The sequence below is a fragment of the Bombina bombina genome, chromosome 2, assembly GCF_027579735.1.
Source record: "Bombina bombina isolate aBomBom1 chromosome 2, aBomBom1.pri, whole genome shotgun sequence".
In the NCBI taxonomy this organism is placed as follows: domain Eukaryota; kingdom Metazoa; phylum Chordata; class Amphibia; order Anura; family Bombinatoridae; genus Bombina; species Bombina bombina.
This window is the reverse complement of record NC_069500.1, coordinates 655960826-655978962: the sequence shown is the minus strand read 5'-3', so window position 1 is coordinate 655978962 and position 18137 is coordinate 655960826. Positions and strand designations below refer to the sequence as shown.

The 18137-nt window shown below is 42.1% G+C and overlaps 1 protein-coding gene across 1 annotated transcript in view; it reads left to right on the top strand.

The window, feature by feature from the left end:
- Positions 1 to 18137, top strand: part of ELAVL2 (ELAV like RNA binding protein 2) — a 657415-nt gene that overhangs the window by 105938 nt on the left and 533340 nt on the right. Inside the window, exon 2 of the mRNA XM_053699996.1 lies at positions 6155 to 6245. Coding sequence (XP_053555971.1) covers positions 6174 to 6245 — 72 coding nt within the window. The 5' untranslated portion in view covers positions 6155 to 6173. The remainder of the gene's footprint in view (positions 1 to 6154; positions 6246 to 18137) is intronic.

Below are 18137 nucleotides of genomic sequence, written 5' to 3'. Positions count from 1 at the left end.
GCCTATTTTAGCGCTTTTTTGCGCAGTAAAAATTCAGTCACAATCTTCCTACTTCATCCTCCATGATCCAGGACTTCTCTAGAGAGCTCAGGGGTCTTCAAAATAAATTTTGAGGGAGGTAATCCGTCACAGCAGACCTGTGACAGTGTGTTTGACTGTGATAAAAACGTTAATTATTAAATTATTATCCGTTTTTGGGTATTAAGGGGTTAATCATCCATTTGCTGGTGGGTGCAAGCCTTTGCTAACTTAATACATTTACTGTGAAAATTTGATTGCTATAACTAATTTGGTTCATTGTTATTTCAACTGTGACAGCTTTTTGTGCTTCTTAAAGGCACAGTAGCGTTTTTTATATTGCTTGTAAATTTATTTGAAAAGTATTTTCCAAGCTTGCTAGTCTCATTGCTAGTCTCATTGCTAGTCTGTTTAAACATGTCTGACACAGATGAATCTGTTTGTTCACTATGTATGAAGGCCAATGTGGAGCCCCATAGAAGGTTGTGTTCTAAATGCATTGATGTAACTTTAAATAAAAGTCAGTCTTTACATGCAAAGAGATTATCACCAGACAACGAGGAAGAAGTTATGCCGACTAACTCTCCTCACGTGTCAGTACCTTCGCCTCCCTCTCAGGAGGTGCGTGATTTTGTGGCGCCAAGTACATCAGGGAGGCCCTTACAAATTACTTTGCAAGATATGGCTACTGTTATGACAGAAGTATTATCTAAATTGCCAGAATTAAGAGGCAAGCGTGATAGCTCTGGGTTAAGGACAGAGCGCGCTGATGATGTGAGAGCCATGTCAGATACTGCGTCACAGTTTGCAGAACATGAAGACGGAGAGCTTCATTCTGTGGGTGACGGATCTGATCCAGAGAGACTGGATTCAGAGATTTCTAATTTTAAATTTAAGCTTGAGAACCTCCGCATATTGCTAGGGGAGGTATTAGCGGCTCTGAATGATTGTAACACGGTTGCAATTCCAGAAAAATTATGTAGGTTGGATAGATACTATGCGGTACCGGTGTGTACTGAAGTGTTTCCTATACCTAAAAGGCTTACAGAGATTATTAGCAAGGAGTGGGATAGACCCGGTGTGCCTTTTTCCCCTCCTCCCATATTTAGGAAAATGTTTCCTATAGACCCCACCACACGAGACTTATGGCAGACGGTCCCTAAGGTGGAGGGAGCGGTTTCTACTTTAGCTAAGCGTACCACTATTCCGGTGGAGGATAGTTGTGCCTTTTCAGATCCAATGGATAAAAAATTAGAAGGTTACCTTAAGAAAATGTTTGTTCAACAAGGTTTTATCTTACAGCCCCTTGCATGCATTGCGCCTGTCACTGCTGCGGCGGCATTCTGGTTTGAGTCTCTGGAAGAGGCCATTCGCACAGCTCCATTGGATGAAATTATGAACAAGCTTAAAGTACTTAAGCTAGCTAACGCATTTGTTTCTGATGCCGTCGTACATTTAACCAAACTTACGGCTAAGAACTCCGGATTCGCCATCCAAGCGCGCAGAGCGCTATGGCTTAAATCCTGGTCAGCTGACGTGACTTCTAAATCTAAATTGCTTAATATTCCTTTCAAAGGGCAGACCTTATTCGGGCCCGGCTTGAAAGAAATTATCGCTGACATTACGGGAGGTAAGGGCCATGCTCTACCTCAGGACAGGGCCAAATCAAAGGCCAAACAGTCCAATTTTCGTGCCTTTTGTAACCTCAAGGCAGGAGCAGCATCAACTTCCTCCGCTCCAAAACAGGAAGGAGCTGTTGCTCGTTACAGACAGGGCTGGAAAACTAACCAGTCCTGGAACAAGGGCAAGCAGGCCAGAAAACCTGCTGCTGCCCCTAAGACAGCATGAAGAGAGGGCCCCCTATCCGGAAACGGATCTAGTGGGGGGCAGACTTTCTCTCTTCGCCCAGGCTTGGGCAAGAGATGTCCAGGATCCCTGGGCGTTGGAGATCAGGGATATCTTATGGACTTCAAAGCTTCTCCTCCACAAGGGAGATTTCATCTTTCAAGGTTATCAGCAAACCAAATAAAGAAAGAGGCGTTTCTACGCTGTGTACAAGACTTCTTACTAATGGGGGTGATCCACCCAGTTCCGCGGACGGAACACGGGCAGGGATTCTATTCAAATCTGTTTGTGGTTCCCAAGAAAGAGGGAACCTTCAGACCAATCTTGGACTTAAAAATCCTAAACAAATTCCTAAGAGTTCCATCATTCAAAATGGAAACTATTCGAACCATCCTACCCATGATCCAAGAGGGTCAGTACATGACCACAGTGGACTTAAAGGATGCCTACCTTCACATACCGATTCACAAGGATCATTATCGGTACCTAAGATTTGCCTTCCTAGACAGGCATTACCAGTTTGTAGCTCTTCCCTTCGGGTTAGCTACGGCTCCAAGAATCTTTACAAAAGTTCTGGGCTCACTTCTGGCGGTACTAAGACCGCGAGGCATAGCGGTGGCTCCGTACCTAGACGACATTCTGATACAAGCGTCAAGTTTTCAAACTGCCAAGTCTCATACAGAGATAGTTCTGGCATTTCTGAGGTCGCATGGGTGGAAGGTGAACGTGGAAAAGAGTTCTCTATTACCACTCACAAGGGTTCCCTTCCTAGGGACTCTTATAGATTCTGTAGAGATGAAAATTTACCTGACAGAGGCCAGGTTATCAAAACTTCTAAATGCTTGCCGTGCCCTTCATTCCATTCCACACCCGTCAGTAGCTCAGTGCATGGAAGTAATCGGCTTAATGGTAGCGGCAATGGACATAGTACCATTTGCGCGACTGCATCTCAGACCGCTGCAATTGTGCATGCTAAGTCAGTGGAATGGGGATTATTCAGATTTGTCCCCTCTACTAAATCTGGACCAAGAGACCAGAGATTCTCTTCTATGGTGGCTTTCTCCGCCCCACCTGTCCAAGGGGATGACCTTTCGCAGGCCAGATTGGACGATTGTAACAACAGATGCCAGCCTTCTAGGTTGGGGCGCAGTCTGGAATTCCCTGACGGCTCAGGGATCATGGACTCAGGAGGAGAAACTCCTCCCAATAAATATTCTGGAGTTAAGAGCAATATTCAATGCTCTTCTACCTTGGCCTCAGTTAGCAACTCTGAGGTTCATCAGATTTCAGTCGGACAACATCACGACTGTGGCTTACATCAATCATCAAGGGGAACCAGGAGTTCCCTAGCGATGTTGGAAGTCTCGAAGATAATTCGCTGGGCAGAGTCTCACTCTTGCCACCTGTCAGCAATCTACATCCCAGGCGTGGAGAACTGGGAGGCGGATTTTCTAAGTCGTCAGACTTTTCATCCGGGGGAGTGGGAACTTCATCCGGAGGTCTTCGCTCAACTGATTCATCGTTGGGGCAAACCAGATCTGGATCTCATGGCGTCTCGCCAGAACGCCAAGCTTCCTTGCTACGGATCCAGGTCCAGGGACCCGGGAGCGGTGCTGATAGATGCTCTGACAGCCCCTTGGGTCTTCAACATGGCTTATGTGTTTCCACCATTTCCGATGCTTCCTCGACTGATTACCAAGATCAAACAGGAGAGAGCATCGGTGACTCTGATTCTGATAGCGCCTGCGTGGCCACGCAGGACCTGGTATGCAGACCTAGTGGACATGTCGTCCTGTCCACCATGGTCTCTGCCTCTGAGGCAGGACCTTCTAATTCAAGGTCCTTTCAACCATCCAAATCTAATTTCTCTGAGGCTGACTGCATGGAGATTGAACGCTTGATTCTATCAAAGCGTGGCTTCTCGGAGTCGGTTATTGATACCTTAATACAGGCTAGGAAACCTGTTACCAGAAGAATTTACCATAAGATATGGCGTAAATATTTGTATTGGTGCGAATCCAAGAGTTACTCATGGAGTAAGGTTAGGATTCCTAGGATATTGTCTTTTCTACAAGAGGGTTTAGAAAAGGGCTTATCCGCTAGTTCGTTAAAAGGACAGATTTCTGCTCTGTCTATTCTTCTACACAAGCGTCTGGCAGAAATTCCAGACGTTCAGGCTTTTTGTCAGGCTTTGGCTAGGATTAAGCCTGTGTTTAAGACTGTTGCTCCGCCGTGGAGCTTAAACTTAGTTCTTAACGTCCTGCAAGGCGTTCCATTTGAACCCCTTCATTCCATTGATATTAAGCTGTTATCTTGGAAAGTTCTGTTTTTGATGGCTATTTCCTCGGCTCGAAGAGTCTCTGAGTTATCTGCCTTACATTGTGATTCTCCTTATCTGATTTTTCATTCAGACAAGGTAGTTCTGCGTACTAAACCTGGGTTCTTACCTAAGGTAGTTTCTAACTGGAATATCAATCAAGGGATTGTTGTTCCATCATTGTGTCCTAACCCTTCTTCAAAGAAGGAACGACTTTTGCATAATCTGGACGTAGTCCGTGCCCTGAAGTTCTATTTGCAGGCAACTAAAGATTTTCGTCAAACTTCTTCCCTGTTTGTCGTTAACTCTGGACAGAGGAGAGGTCAAAAGGCTTCGGCTACCTCTCTCTCTTTTTGGCTTCGTAGCATAATACGTTTAGCCTATGAAACTGCTGGACATCAGCCCCCTGAAAGGATTACAGCTCATTCTACTAGAGCTGTGGCTTCCACCTGGGCCTTTAAAAATGAGGCTTCTGTTGAACAGATTTGCAAGGCTGCGACTTGGTCTTCACTTCACACTTTTTCAAAGTTTTACAAATTTGACACTTTTGCTTCTTCGGAGGCTATTTTTGTGAGAAAGGTACTTCAGGCAGTGGTTCCCTCCGTTTAAAGTTCCTGCCTTGTCCCTCCCTTCATCCGTGTACTTTAGCTTTGGTATTAGTATCCCATAAGTAATGGATGACCCGTGGACTGACTACACTTAACAAGAGAAAACATAATTTATGCTTACCTGATAAATTTATTTCTCTTGTAGTGTAGTCAGTCCACGGCCCGCCCTGTCTTTTAAGGAAGATCTAAATTTTTAATTAAACTCCAGTCACCACTGCACCCTATGGTTTCTCCTTTCTCGTCTTGTTTCGGTCGAATGACTGGATATGACATGTGAGGGGAGGAGCTATATAGCAGCTCTGCTTGGGTGATCCTCTTGCAACTTCCTGTTGGGGAAGAGATATAATCCCATAAGTAATGGATGACCCGTGGACTGACTACACTACAAGAGAAATAAATTTCAGGTAAGCATAAATTATGTTACTATGATGTTTTTTTAAAAAAAGTGAACTTTCCAATTCTGCATTTAGAGTGTCTCTTCATTTTCTTGAAATTATCTGTTTATACCTGTATATAAAAAGAAATATAGTAATCTGTGTGCTTTTAAAAATGTCTTGAGATACTTTTGATATGTTTGATTTTACTATATTTCAGACAGAATGAAGTAGTATTCTGACAGTCACCTTGAAGCAGAATTTGGATTGTATATTTATTTAAATGTGTTATTAAATTCAACTGAATTTAATCCACTCACTCGTTATCTTTCATCATTAAAATGATATAAAACGTTTTATAACATAAATCCCAATATTTTATGTTTCTTATTTATTCATTCTTTTATTTCTACTAATACTTTGCATTAAGTTGTACCATTACTTTATGGTTTTCATTTAATAGTTTTGGAAAATGTATAAAATCTTTTTATGGTTAGGAACTGACGCTAAATTTAGATGAATAAAGTGCTGACAATCTACAAAATAATTACTTGCACACGTTTACTATGTACACTAAAATGTTTTATATGACAATTTGCATTATGTGATGCCTTTATTTGTGTTTCTGCAAAGTAGAATGTATGCATTTAAGAATTTGATTTGTTACACAAGCAAGAGTGCAAAAGACAAAAATGGCTTTAGAAAGGATGTGAAATGGCACAGTGGTGAAATAATTAATATAAAACATCATCTTTTTTTTTTTTTTTTTTTATACAGCCGTCTAGTTGGAATTAAATAGTTAAGTTTATGGCTAAAGTCTTGGATTGACATGTAATCTTTCTGAACTGATTTTTGTGAAGATAAGGTTGTAAGTGCCTCAGACTGAATGAGTCCAATATGTGTGGTTGTGCTTGCAGAAGTAGGATGTCTGTAAACGTGTACTTGTTAATTTCTTTTGCTAACATGCAATACTTTTTGTGTCCATATTTCAGACGGCAACTCCAAACTAACATGGCAGTCAGACTGTGTGATGTGGCTTCTCTGCTTAGAAGTGGTTCGTGGGCAGCAGAGCCTTGGACTGGGGTCTGTGGGAATTTCATTTAATTACATAGGCTTTTAAAGTGTGTGTGTGTATATACAGAGGCCATACCAAAAAAGTATATAAACAGTCAAAAATGCATGCTGCTAAACGACACCTTTTCCAGAATGCTCTAGAATATACTTTAGCAAATTCTAGCATTCTAGTTCAACATATTTTAAAATAACTCTTTTAAAGGAACTTGTGTGACAAGAATTGAAGCAGTTAATACTGCTACAACTGATCAGTTTGTATTTATTGGGAATAATGTGGGAATAACCATATTTTGGTATGGTCTCAATTATAGAGTACTTAAATAATATTTGAATGGAAATTTTCCAGAAACAAATGCTAATATATTTGGTACTGACCCATGGGTTGCATTGCAATCCCACCCTTCAGACACAGATTGGTGCTGTTGCAATTTGAAAGTAATCTGCTCTTACAGTATGTACAAAAATTTACAAAAGATATATATATAGATTAAGCACTCACTGGACTTCAGCTTTCTGTAATAATCAATTTTTTATTCGTGACGTTTCGGGACACAAAAACAGTCCCTTCCTCTGACTGTTTTTGTGTCCCTTATAGGTTGGTGACAGATGGTGAGAGTGCATACACCTGCAAATATATATATATATATATATATATATATATATATATATATATATATATATATATATATATATATATATATATATATATATATATATATATATATATATATATATAATTTTTTTTTTTTTTCCCCTGTTAAACCTCAATACGAGTATCATTTTATTCAGAGCAGATGGTCCTATATAATGCTATTATTTAAGCTCAGAGGCTACTGCAGCTGTTGACTTGAATATTGGGTTAAGATATATTGTCACCTGAATATGAAAATGGGGAAAGGCGATATTTCTGCTCTCCTAGAACATATTCCCTCAATTCTATTCCCCCCACCCAATACAGTTGTTTAATGTATCATCTGTGAAATATTAACCCAATGAATGTGTCAATATAATTATTTTTTACTAAAACAGAGACTTAAGTTAGTATCCTCAATTGTACCTAATCTGAAAGTGTTGGATCAGACATTTTTAATAGTTTAATTCCTAAGATATGGTGAATCCACGGGTTCATCTTAATTACTGTTGGGAATATCACTCCTGGACAGCAGGAGGAGGCAAAGAGCACCACGGTAAAACTGTTAAGTATCACTTCCTTACCCACAACCCCCAGTCATTCTCTTTGCCTTTCGTGCATGGAGGAGGTGAAGTTTAGATGTCTAATGAGAAAATTGGTTTCTGAGAAGATTACTTCAAGCAAGTTTTAGGGTATAGTTGTATCCCACGTTAGTCTTTGCAGTCGAGCTGTGGTGGATTTAAAGCAGTTGGGAACTTCCAAAGAGGTGCTTGCATTTTTTCCCCAACATTGCTGTCCTAGTATGGGATACCAAAGTTGGTTATTTTATCTGCCTTTGTTCTAGGTCTCTGTGGGGAGATGTGTCCTTCCATACCTAGGGACTGTCTTCATGCCGGACAGCAGAGCAGGTAAGTGCTTTTCTTCCAGGTGGGAGATATGTGCACTTAGGTAAAGGACTACATTACCTTGCTAGCTTATGGGGACACAAAATTAGTTCACTCTGGTGTAAGGGCAACACTAAGGCATGACTGCAGGCACAGTAGTGAGGTTGAGAGACTATCAAACTTCGGGTTTTGGGTAACCTAAGCATGTGTTTGGGGCTCTGTTTTTTTACTGTTAGATATTACAGGGTAAATATTGATAACTGTTTTTTTTTTTTTTTTATTTCTTTTTTTACGATCACAGAAGTGATACACTTAATTGCGAGAGTGCTGTTGTAATGAGGACCTTGTTTTAAGTACACAATTTGGTTACGGTCACGTTTGATTTCTCCCATAGCACTCAGTTTCTAATTCTCAACAGTAAGTCAATTTATTTTTATTTTATTCTATATAATAGGCGTCTGCGATCTGTGGAGGGTGAGCAATCATGGCTGACATGGATCAGGACTCCGTTCGGTTGAACCCATGTTTGTTGTGTTTAGATGCACAAATTGCAGCCCCCATGCAACTTTGTTCCTCCTGTGTTAAACATACATTACAGGGAAAGGAATTTTTTCTTAATGTGGATCCTAATGTCTCTCAGGAGGATTCTGTCCAGGTATTACCAGGGCCATCTCCTATTTCTTCCCAAGCCTCTATGGCAGGAGTGGGCAGACTTTTGTAAGGCAAGGGCTACCGCTAATTTTATTCCAAGTGATGTGGTCACCTAACTAAAAACAAACACACCACTTGCTGGCTGAAAATTGTATTTTTGCTACAAATAGGACCTGCTGGCTGAAATTTGTATTTTTGCTACAAATAATACAGCTTTAAAAATCAGCCGCGCTATTTAATAAATACATCCGCGCTCTTTACGAACTGTGAGAGCTCTCTTTAAGTCACACTGGGACCATCAAGCAACCTTATCTATGTACCGCACCTGCATATGAATAAGTAGTCTCACAATCAAGACGGCTCAAGTCTAGGGCTAGCGGAAAAAGTCAAGCCTGGAACACATGGGAAACCCACAGCTCGGGTACAATGACAATGAACTATAATCAGCCAATCATAGAGAGACTCATTCTACAAAGTAATTTTATTGGCTGGACGCCATGTCAGGTTGATTAGGGGGTAGGTTTCGTTGGCTGCTATCCATCCGTCTGCTACTAGCTGAAGACTTCTGCAAATAGTTGTGAAAGTGGCAGGACCTGCTGACTCTGTACCGCCTTACACAGCAACCAGAGACTGGTATAGCAGCAACAGCACTGACTTGCACAATCTGGTGACAACAAATTCTGGGGACAGAAGAGTATCGGAGAGCAGCATCAAATCCTGGTACAGAGTAAGTAAACGAACCTGAGGGGGAGTAACAGACCCTGGGGAAAAAAACACTACCAGACCATTCACCCAGCAGAGCCTGGTGACAAGTAACGGAGGACAGAACTAGAAAGTAGCAGCAGAATATCAGATAGAGCTGGAACTGCCAACCCCAGGGATATCTAGCAGCATCTCAGCCTGGCGCATGAAGAGTCGGTACTATGGATTGACCGCTCTTGAGATAAAGTGTTTGGGACAGGCAGTAACCAATGCTGGGGCAGCGAGTTCAGCTACAGCCACGTCGCGCATGCTAAAGTACACATACCGCCGTCATAGACTCATAGCCAATTTCAAAAGTTTGCATAAGAGAAACATTTCTCATACATCTACGGTGGCGCGGCTCTTCACTCAATCTAGATGTGTGAGAAATATTTCTCTTATGCAGACTTTTGAAATTTTCTGTGCGGTCACCTCAAAATTCACTTGCAGTCCACTGGTAGACTGCGATCTACCTCTTGCCCACCACTGCTCTATGGCATCTCACACTGTCTCCTGTGGTTCCTCTCTAACTCCCAGTGGAGTGTTTTTAACAGCAGGAATTGCTGCACAGGTATCCTCGGCGGTATTTGCAGCCCTTGCCAAATTTTCCAGAATTCAGGGAAAGCGTAAAGAAATTTAAAAATTCAGGTAAGATATCTGTTCCAGGTGCTTATTCTCAGGTTCCTCATAAATCTGAGGATGAGTCTTATTTTGAAAGTGAGGTCTCAGATTCGGACAGTATAATTCCTTTTTCTAAAAATGGAGTTTCCTTCAGATTCAAGCTTGAACACCTTTGATTACTATTTAAGGAGGTTTTAGCTACCTTAGACGACTCAGAGACTCCTGTCGTAGTCACTCCTAAGAAGTCTAGTAAACTTAAATGGACACTGAACCCAATTTTTTTCTTTTGTAATTCAGAAAGAGCATGCAATTTTAAGCAACTTTCTAATTTGCTCCTATTATCAATTTTTCGTCATTCTCTTGCTATCTTTATTTGAAAAAGAAGGCATCTAAGCTTTTTTTGGTTTTAGTACTCTGGACAGCACTTTCTTATTGGTGGATGAATTTATCCACCAATCAGCAAGGACAACCCAGGTTGTTCACCAAAAATGGGCCGGCATTTAAACTTACATTCGTGCATTTCAAATAAAGATACCAAGAGCATGAAGAACATTTGATAATAGGAGTAAATTAGAAAGTTGTTTAAAATTTCATGCTCACTCTGAATCACAATAGAAAAAATTTGGGTACTGTGTCCCTTTAATAGTTTTTTTTTAATTTCTGAGTTTTTCCTGTGCCAGACCGTGCTAAGGAGATCATCACTCAGTATATGTAGTAAAAGCCACTCCTGGTTTCTCCTATTCCTGTTTTTAAGAAGATGTTTCCGGTGGAGACTTCTATCAAGGATCCTTGGTATACGGTTCCCAAGGTTGAAGGGTCCATTTCTACTCTGGCTAAGAGAACCACTATTCCTATTGAGGATAGTTGCTCTTTCAAGGATACAATGGACAAAAAGATGGAGACTTTCTTAAAGATTTTATGTAAATTTAGGCCTCCAATGGCTACCAATAGTATGCATTGCCACGCTGACAAGCACAGCAGCCTATTGGTTTGACGTATTGTCTGATTCTCTTCAGGAAGAGACTCCTTTAAACGAGATTCAGGATAGAATTAAGGCTCTTAAGTTAGCCAATTCCTATATAGCTGATGCTGTGCTACAGTTCCTTAGGCTGGGAGCTAAGGCTTTTCTAGTTTTGCAGTCTTAGCCAGAAGGGCATTATGGCTAAAGTCTTGGTCAGCCGATGTTTCTTCTAAGGTCAAGCTTCTGTTGCTTCCTTACAAGGGGAAGACCTTATTTGGACCTGGGTTGGCTGAAATAATTTCTGATATTACAGACGAAAAGGGGTCTTTTTTGCCTCAAGATAAGGCCTGACCAAAGGGATGTCAGAGTAATTTTCGTTCCTTTCAAAACTTTAGAGGAAAACCATCCTCTTCCTTGTCAAAACAGGACAATACCAAGCTTTCATGGAAACCAAATAGTCTTGGAGCAAGAGAAAACAGTCTAAAAAGCCTGTGGCCAACTCTAAGTCAGCATGAAGGGGTTGCCCCTGGGCCTGGATCAGTTAGGTGGCAGGCTGTCTCAGTTCTTTCAGATCTGGATAAGAGATGTTCCAGACCCCTGGGCTGTGGACATTGTTTCCCAGGGTTACAAGTTGGAATTCAAAAATTGCCCTTCCAGGGGCAGGTTCCACCTGTCAAGATTATCTGCAGACCGAACAAGAAAAGAGGTGTTCTTGAAATGCGTTAAGGATCTCTCTTCTCTGGGAGTGATTGTCCCTGTTCCAGAACTCGGACAAGGTCTAGGGTTTTACTCAAACTTGTTTGTGATTCCTAAGAAGGAAGGAACCCATTCTATATTTGAAATGTCTAAAACTCTTCAGAGTCCCATCCTTCAAGATGGAGACCATTCGTACCATTCTTCCTTTGATTAAAGAGGGTCAGTTCATGATGACCCTAGATGTAAGGGATGCCTACTTGCATGTTCCTATTCAGAGATCATCACAAGTTCCTGAGGTTTGCTTTTCTCAACCAGCATTTCCAGTTCATGGCTCTGCCTTTTGAGCTTGCCACAGCTCCCAGGATATTCTCAAAGGTTCTGGGGGCCCTCTTGGCTTTGATCCGGTCCAGGGGAATTGCGGTGGCTCCCTATCTAGACGACATATATGTTCAAGCTCCATCTTTTCCTCAAGCAGCATCTCACACGGAGATGTTGCTTTCTTTTCTTTGCTCTCATGGATGGAAAGTGAATTTGGAGAAAAGCTCCCTGGTTCCCGCTACAAGGGTAGTTTTACTAGGGACAATTCTAGATTACATTTTGATGAAGATTTTTCTGACGGAGGTCAGAATAGCAAAGATTCTTTCCTCCTGCCGGTCACTTCAGGTGGCGGTGCGTCCTTCAGTGGCACAATGTATGGAAGTAATTGACCTGATGGTGGCTTCCATGGACATCGTCCCATTTGCTTGATTTCATCTGAGAGCCTTGCAGTTGTGCATGCTCAGACAATGGAATGGAGATTATGTGGATCTGTCTCCAAAGATAGTTCTAGATCAGGAGATGTAAGACTCTCTCCTGTGATGGATCTCTCAGGAGCACCTGTCTCAAGGCACTTGCTTTCGGAGACCTTCCTTGGTGATTGTGACCACAGATGCCAGCCTGTTGGGCTGGGAAGCAGTCTGGGACTCTTTAAAGGTGCAGGGACTTTGGTCTCAGGAGGAGTCTGCTCTTCCTATCAACCTTCTGGAGTTGAGGGCGATTACAACGCTCTGATGACATGGCCTCAATTGTCTTTGGCCCAGTTCATCAGATTCCAGTCGGACAACATCAACCACCAGGGGAGAACTTTGAGTTTCCTAGCCATGATGGAGATGACTTGGATTGTTCGGCGGGCGGAAGCTCACAGTTGCTTTCTCTCTGCCATTCACATTCCAGGAGTGGACACCTGGGATGCGGATTTCCTGAGCAGGCAGACATTTCATCCCGGGGAGTGAGAACTCCATCCTGAGGTGTTTTTCAGGTTAACTTCCAAATGGGGGGTACCAGAGTTGGATCTGATGGCATCTTGTTAAAAAGCCAAGCTTCCAAAGTACGGCTCCAGGTCGAGGGATCCTCAGGCATTCCTGATAGATGGGTTAGCAGTTCCTTGGAATTTCATGATGGCTTACCTATTACCTCCGTTTGCTCTAATTCCACAAGTAATTGCTTGTATCAAACAGGAGAGAGCATCAGTGATTCTCATTGCTCCGACTTGGCCTTAAAGGATCTGGTATGCGGATCTAGTGGAGATATCGTCTCTACTTTTGTGGAGACTACACTTGAGGAAGGACCTTCTACTTCAGGTTCCCTTCCTTCATCCAAATCTCGTTTCTCTTAAGCTGACTGCTTGGATATCGAATGCTTTATTCTGTCTAAGCGTGGGCTCTCTTAGTCGGTCATTGAGAACATGATTTAGGCCTGCAAGCCTGTTACTCAAAAGATTTCCCATAAGATATGGCGGAAATATCTTTATTGGTGTGAATCCAAGGGCTTCTCTTGGAGTAGGGTTAGTATTCAAAGAATTTTGTCTTTTCTCCAGGAGGGTTTGGAGAAAGGGCAAGCTAAAGGGTCAAATTTCCGCCTTATCTGTTTTGTTAAATAAACTTTGGCAGATGTCCCAGATATACAAGCATTTTGTCAGGCCTTAGTCAGAATCTGGCCTGTGTTTAAACCTGTTGCTCCTCCTTGGAGCCTAATCTTGTTCTTAAAGTTTTGCAGCAGTATCCGTTTGAGCCAATGCATTCCATAGACATTAAGTTGTTATCTTGGAAGGTTTTAATTTTTTTGGCTATTTCTTCTGCGCGGAGAGTCTCTGAACTCTCATCTTTGCAGTTTGTTTCCCCTTATCTTATTTTTCATGCGGGTAAGGCGGTTCTTCATACTAAGTTAAGTTTCCTTCCTAGAAATACTAGAAATATTAATTAGGAGATTGTTGTTTCATCTGTGTCCGAAGCCTTCTTCGGTTTTGAGAACATCTGTTGCACAATTTGGATGTGGTTTGTGCCCTTAAATTCTATTTGGAGGTGACTAAGGACTTTCGCTTCTGCTCTTTTTGTTTTTCTGGGAAACTTAGAGGTCAGAAAGCTACTGCTTCTACTCTTTTTGTTTTTCTGGGAAACTTAGAGGTCAGAAAGCTACTGCTTCTACTCTTTCTTTTTGGTTTGCGAAGTGTGATCCCTGGCGTATGAGTCTGCTGGGAAGCAACCTCCAGAGATATTTATGGCTTGTCCACCAGGGCTTTAGCCTCTTCTTGGGCTTTTAAAAATGAAGCTTCCATGGAGCAAATTTGCAAGCCTGCTACTTTGGCTTTACATAATTTTTCGAAATTTTACAGATTTGATACTTGGCTTTTGGGAGAGAGTTTCTTCAAGGGGCGGTGCCTTCCGTTTAGGCATGCTTGTTCGTATACCCCCCCCCATTCATCTGTGTCCTCTAACTTGGGTATTGGTTCCCAATAGTAATTAAGATGAACCTGTGGACTCACCATATCTTAAGAAGAAAACAAAATTTATGCTTACCTCATCAATGTATTTCTTCAAGATATTGCAAGTCCACGGACCCACCCTTTTTTTGTCTTTTTTTTATAAGAGTTTTTTACTAAACCCTCCGCACCTTGTTACTCTCTTTTCTCCATTTACTTTCGGTCAAATGCTTGGGGGTTGTGGGTAAGGAAGTGATATTTAAAGGGATACTAAACCTAATTTTTCTTTTTCACGATACAATGAGTCGATACGATTTCATCCATAATTGTGGGATATCGCCTCCTGGTCAGCAGGAGGAGGCAAAGAGCACCACAGCAGAGCTGTATAAATAGCTCCTCCCTTCCCTCCCAACTCAGTCATTCTCTTTGCCTGTGTTAGTTTCATAGGAGATGGCAAAGTGAGGTGTTAGAAAAGATTCTTCAATCAAGACTTTATTATTTTATTTTGCAGTATATGTTAATACTGCTTTGTCCTGGGGTATAGCTGTGTTCCATTTCAGTCTGATGAAAGAGCTTTGGTGGCTTTAAAGCAATGGGAACTTGTGAGACATGATTAAACTCACTGCGCCTCCCATACAGTTTTGCTGCCCTAACCCTGAAAATCCTGAGGGGCTTGTATCAGGAATTTCATTAATTTCAGAGGTCCATGTGGAGTGATGGAATTCCTCAAACCGGCTGAACTGCCTTGGCTGTCAGGCAGCAACATGAGGTAAGTGCTTATTTTTTTCCTCATCTGTTAGAGGAAAATGGAGCACTTTATAACACTTCATAAAAATTTACACAGTAAGCTTATAGCATTATATTATAAGCACTTGGGACATTATTCTCTCGGAGGATAAGAGACCGCATGTTACAGGCACTGGTGCTGGGAGACGAGCTTTAATGGTGGTTCCCACATGGCTAATCGTTAACTTTTTTCCTATGTGAGATAGAGACGGTTAGACACTCCCACAAAGGGGCGAGGCCTAGTTATTGGCGATTTTTGCTTTGGCCTGGCCTAGCAGTACAAGATTTTAACAGAGTTCTTCTCAGGATCCCTGCTTCACTAAAATATACAAGCAGGTTTCTAGGACAGTGATCCGTTTTTCTGTTGCATCGTTTTTAACCTTTATCGATCCAGAGTGACAGTGTGCATAACAACGGTCAGAGGGTCAGGTAGGCGCCTCAGCAAGACTGCTGAGGTGTAGGGGTGCATTACTTTTCATTTTGGAGTATAAAAAACATTGTTTTGAACGTTTTCGTATTGCAGTAAAAAGTTACGTTTTAAAATTTAAAGTGACAGTAACATTTTTTTGATTAAAATATTTTCTTGTTTTCATATTATTGCATTGTGTTTATTGTGCTTCAATATGGACCCAGGAGACTTGCAGGGCTCTATTTGCTCCTTATGTCTTGATGCTAATGTGGAACCACCAATCCCTTTTTGTCCCTCATGCATTAAGAGGACTGAAAACGGCAGAGAATTGCTTTTTACTGAGCAAAGCCTTTCTACTATAGATACTTCTCAAAAGAGCTTTCTCCCCATACGTCTCAATCTATTACGCCCGCTCAATCAGTGTCCTGTACTCCTGCTTTAGCGCCCACAATCACTCTAAAAGACATACTACTATCATCATCTACTATCAATGATGCGTTGTCGACCTTATCCCCCCTACAAGAGGGTAGTCATAAAAGGAAGGTTAGACAATTTATAAGTTAGGGTGCAGAGACGATATACCTTCCCAACCTGAGGAGGAAGGCAATGAGGGTTTATCTGAAGGGGAAATTTCAGATGCAGGGAATTCAATACCTCAAGTAGATATCGGAGGCGGTACCTTTTTAGATTAAGCTGGAACACCTCCGTATGCTATTAAGGGAGGTTTTACTTGCATTAGATAACTGTAGTCCCATGCTAGTGTGGCTCCTACAGATACCAACAAGTTGGACAATTATGTTGATATTTCTGCCTTTTCAGAGGTTTTTCCGGTTCCCAAGCGGACTTCGGAAATACTTGTTGAGGAATGGGAGAGGCTTGGTATTCCTTTCTCTCCCTCACCTATGTTTAAGAATATGTTCCCAGTAGAAGTTACTTTTAAAGAAATGTGGCAGGCTATTCCTAAGGTGGAGGGCCCTATCTCCACCATGGCTAAGAAAACCACTATTCCCATAGAGGATAGCTGTTCGTTTAAAGACCCTATGGATAAAAGATTAGTGGGTGTACTAAAGAAACCAGGGACTTCTGATGCAACCTACTGCCTGTATTATACCCGTCAAGGATGTGGTGGTATACTGGTTAGACAATCTAAATGAGTCTCTTCAGTCAGAGACTTCCTTGGAGGAGATGCAAGACAAGATAAAAGTATGAAACTTGCTAATGCCTTTATTATAGACGCTTCTTTGCAGGTCTTTAAGCTGGCAGCTAAGAGTTCGGGTTTTTCGGTCCTAGCCCGCAGGGCCTTATGGCTAAAGCCTTGGTCCACGGATGTGTCTTCTAAGACTAAGCTCCTTACTGTTCCTTACAAGGGTAAGACCTTGTTCGGACCTGCTCCCGCAGGATAAGAAGATTAAGCTTAAAGGACGACAGACTAATTTTCGTTCCTTTTGGAATAGAAAAGGAATTGCTTCCTCTTCCTCCGCCAAGCAGGAACATCCTAAGCCTGCATGGAGGCCCAACCCTTCTTGGAAGCCCAAGCAAACCTAGAAGCCTGAAATTGGAACTAAGTCAGCATGAAGGACATGCCCCCGATCCGAGGCCGGATCTGGTAGGGGGCAGACTATCGCTTTTTGTTCAGGCTTGGGTGTGGGATGTTCAGGATCCCTGGGCTTTAGAAATAGTGTCCCAGGGGTACAAATTGGAATTCAAAAAATGGCCCCCTATCAGCAGGTTCCTGCAGACCAGATAAAGAGAGGCGTTCTTACGTTGCGTAGAGGAACTCTCAGGGGAGTGATCATTCCCATTCCAGCACAGGAACAGGGTCAGGGTTTTTACTCAAATCTGTTTGTGGTTCCCAAAAAAGAGGGAACCTTCAGACTAATCTTGGACCTCAAGAGTCTAAACAAATTTCTAAGCGTTCCTTCTTTCAAGATAGAAACTATACGTTCCATGCTACCACTGATTCAAAAAGGTCAGTTCATGACCACAGTGTACCTAAAGGATGCATACCTACATGTTTCCATTCACAGGGACCATTACAAATTTCTAAGGTTTGCATTCTTAGCAAACACTTTCAGTTCATGGTGTTACCTTTCGGCCTGGCCACTGCTCCAAAAAAATTTACAATGGTGCTGGGATCTCTTCTGTGGTTCTTCGACCACAGGGCATTGGAGTGGCACTGTATCTGGATGACATTCTAATTCAAGCGCCATCATTTCAACAAGCCAGATCCCATACCAACCTGGTATTTTCCTTCCTGTGTACTCATGGGTGGAAGATACATCTGGAAAACAGGCTCCTTGTTTCCAAGTACAAGGGTAACCTTTCTAGGGACCATAATAGATTCCCTGTTGATGAAAATTTTTCTGACAGAGGTCAGGAAAACAAAGTTGTTACATACCTGTCGTGCTCTTCAGTCCTCTCTCCGGCCTTCGGTGATTCAATGTATGGAGGTAATTGGGCTGATGGTGGCGACAATGGATATCATCCCTTTCGCTTGGTTCCATCTCAGACCTCTACAGCTAAGCATGCTCAGGCAATGGAATGGTGATTATACAGACCTATCTCCTCTGATAACTCTAGATCAAGAGACAAGGGATTCTCTTCAGTGGTGGTTGTCTCTGGATCATCTATCCCAGGGAAACTGCTTTCGCAGGCTGGCTTTTGAAATTGTGACAACAGATGCCAGCCTTCTGGGGTGGGGAGCTGTCTGGTACTCCCTGAAGACTCAGTCAGTTCTCCCTATAAACATTCTAGAACTGAGAGCGATTCTCAATGTGCTACTGG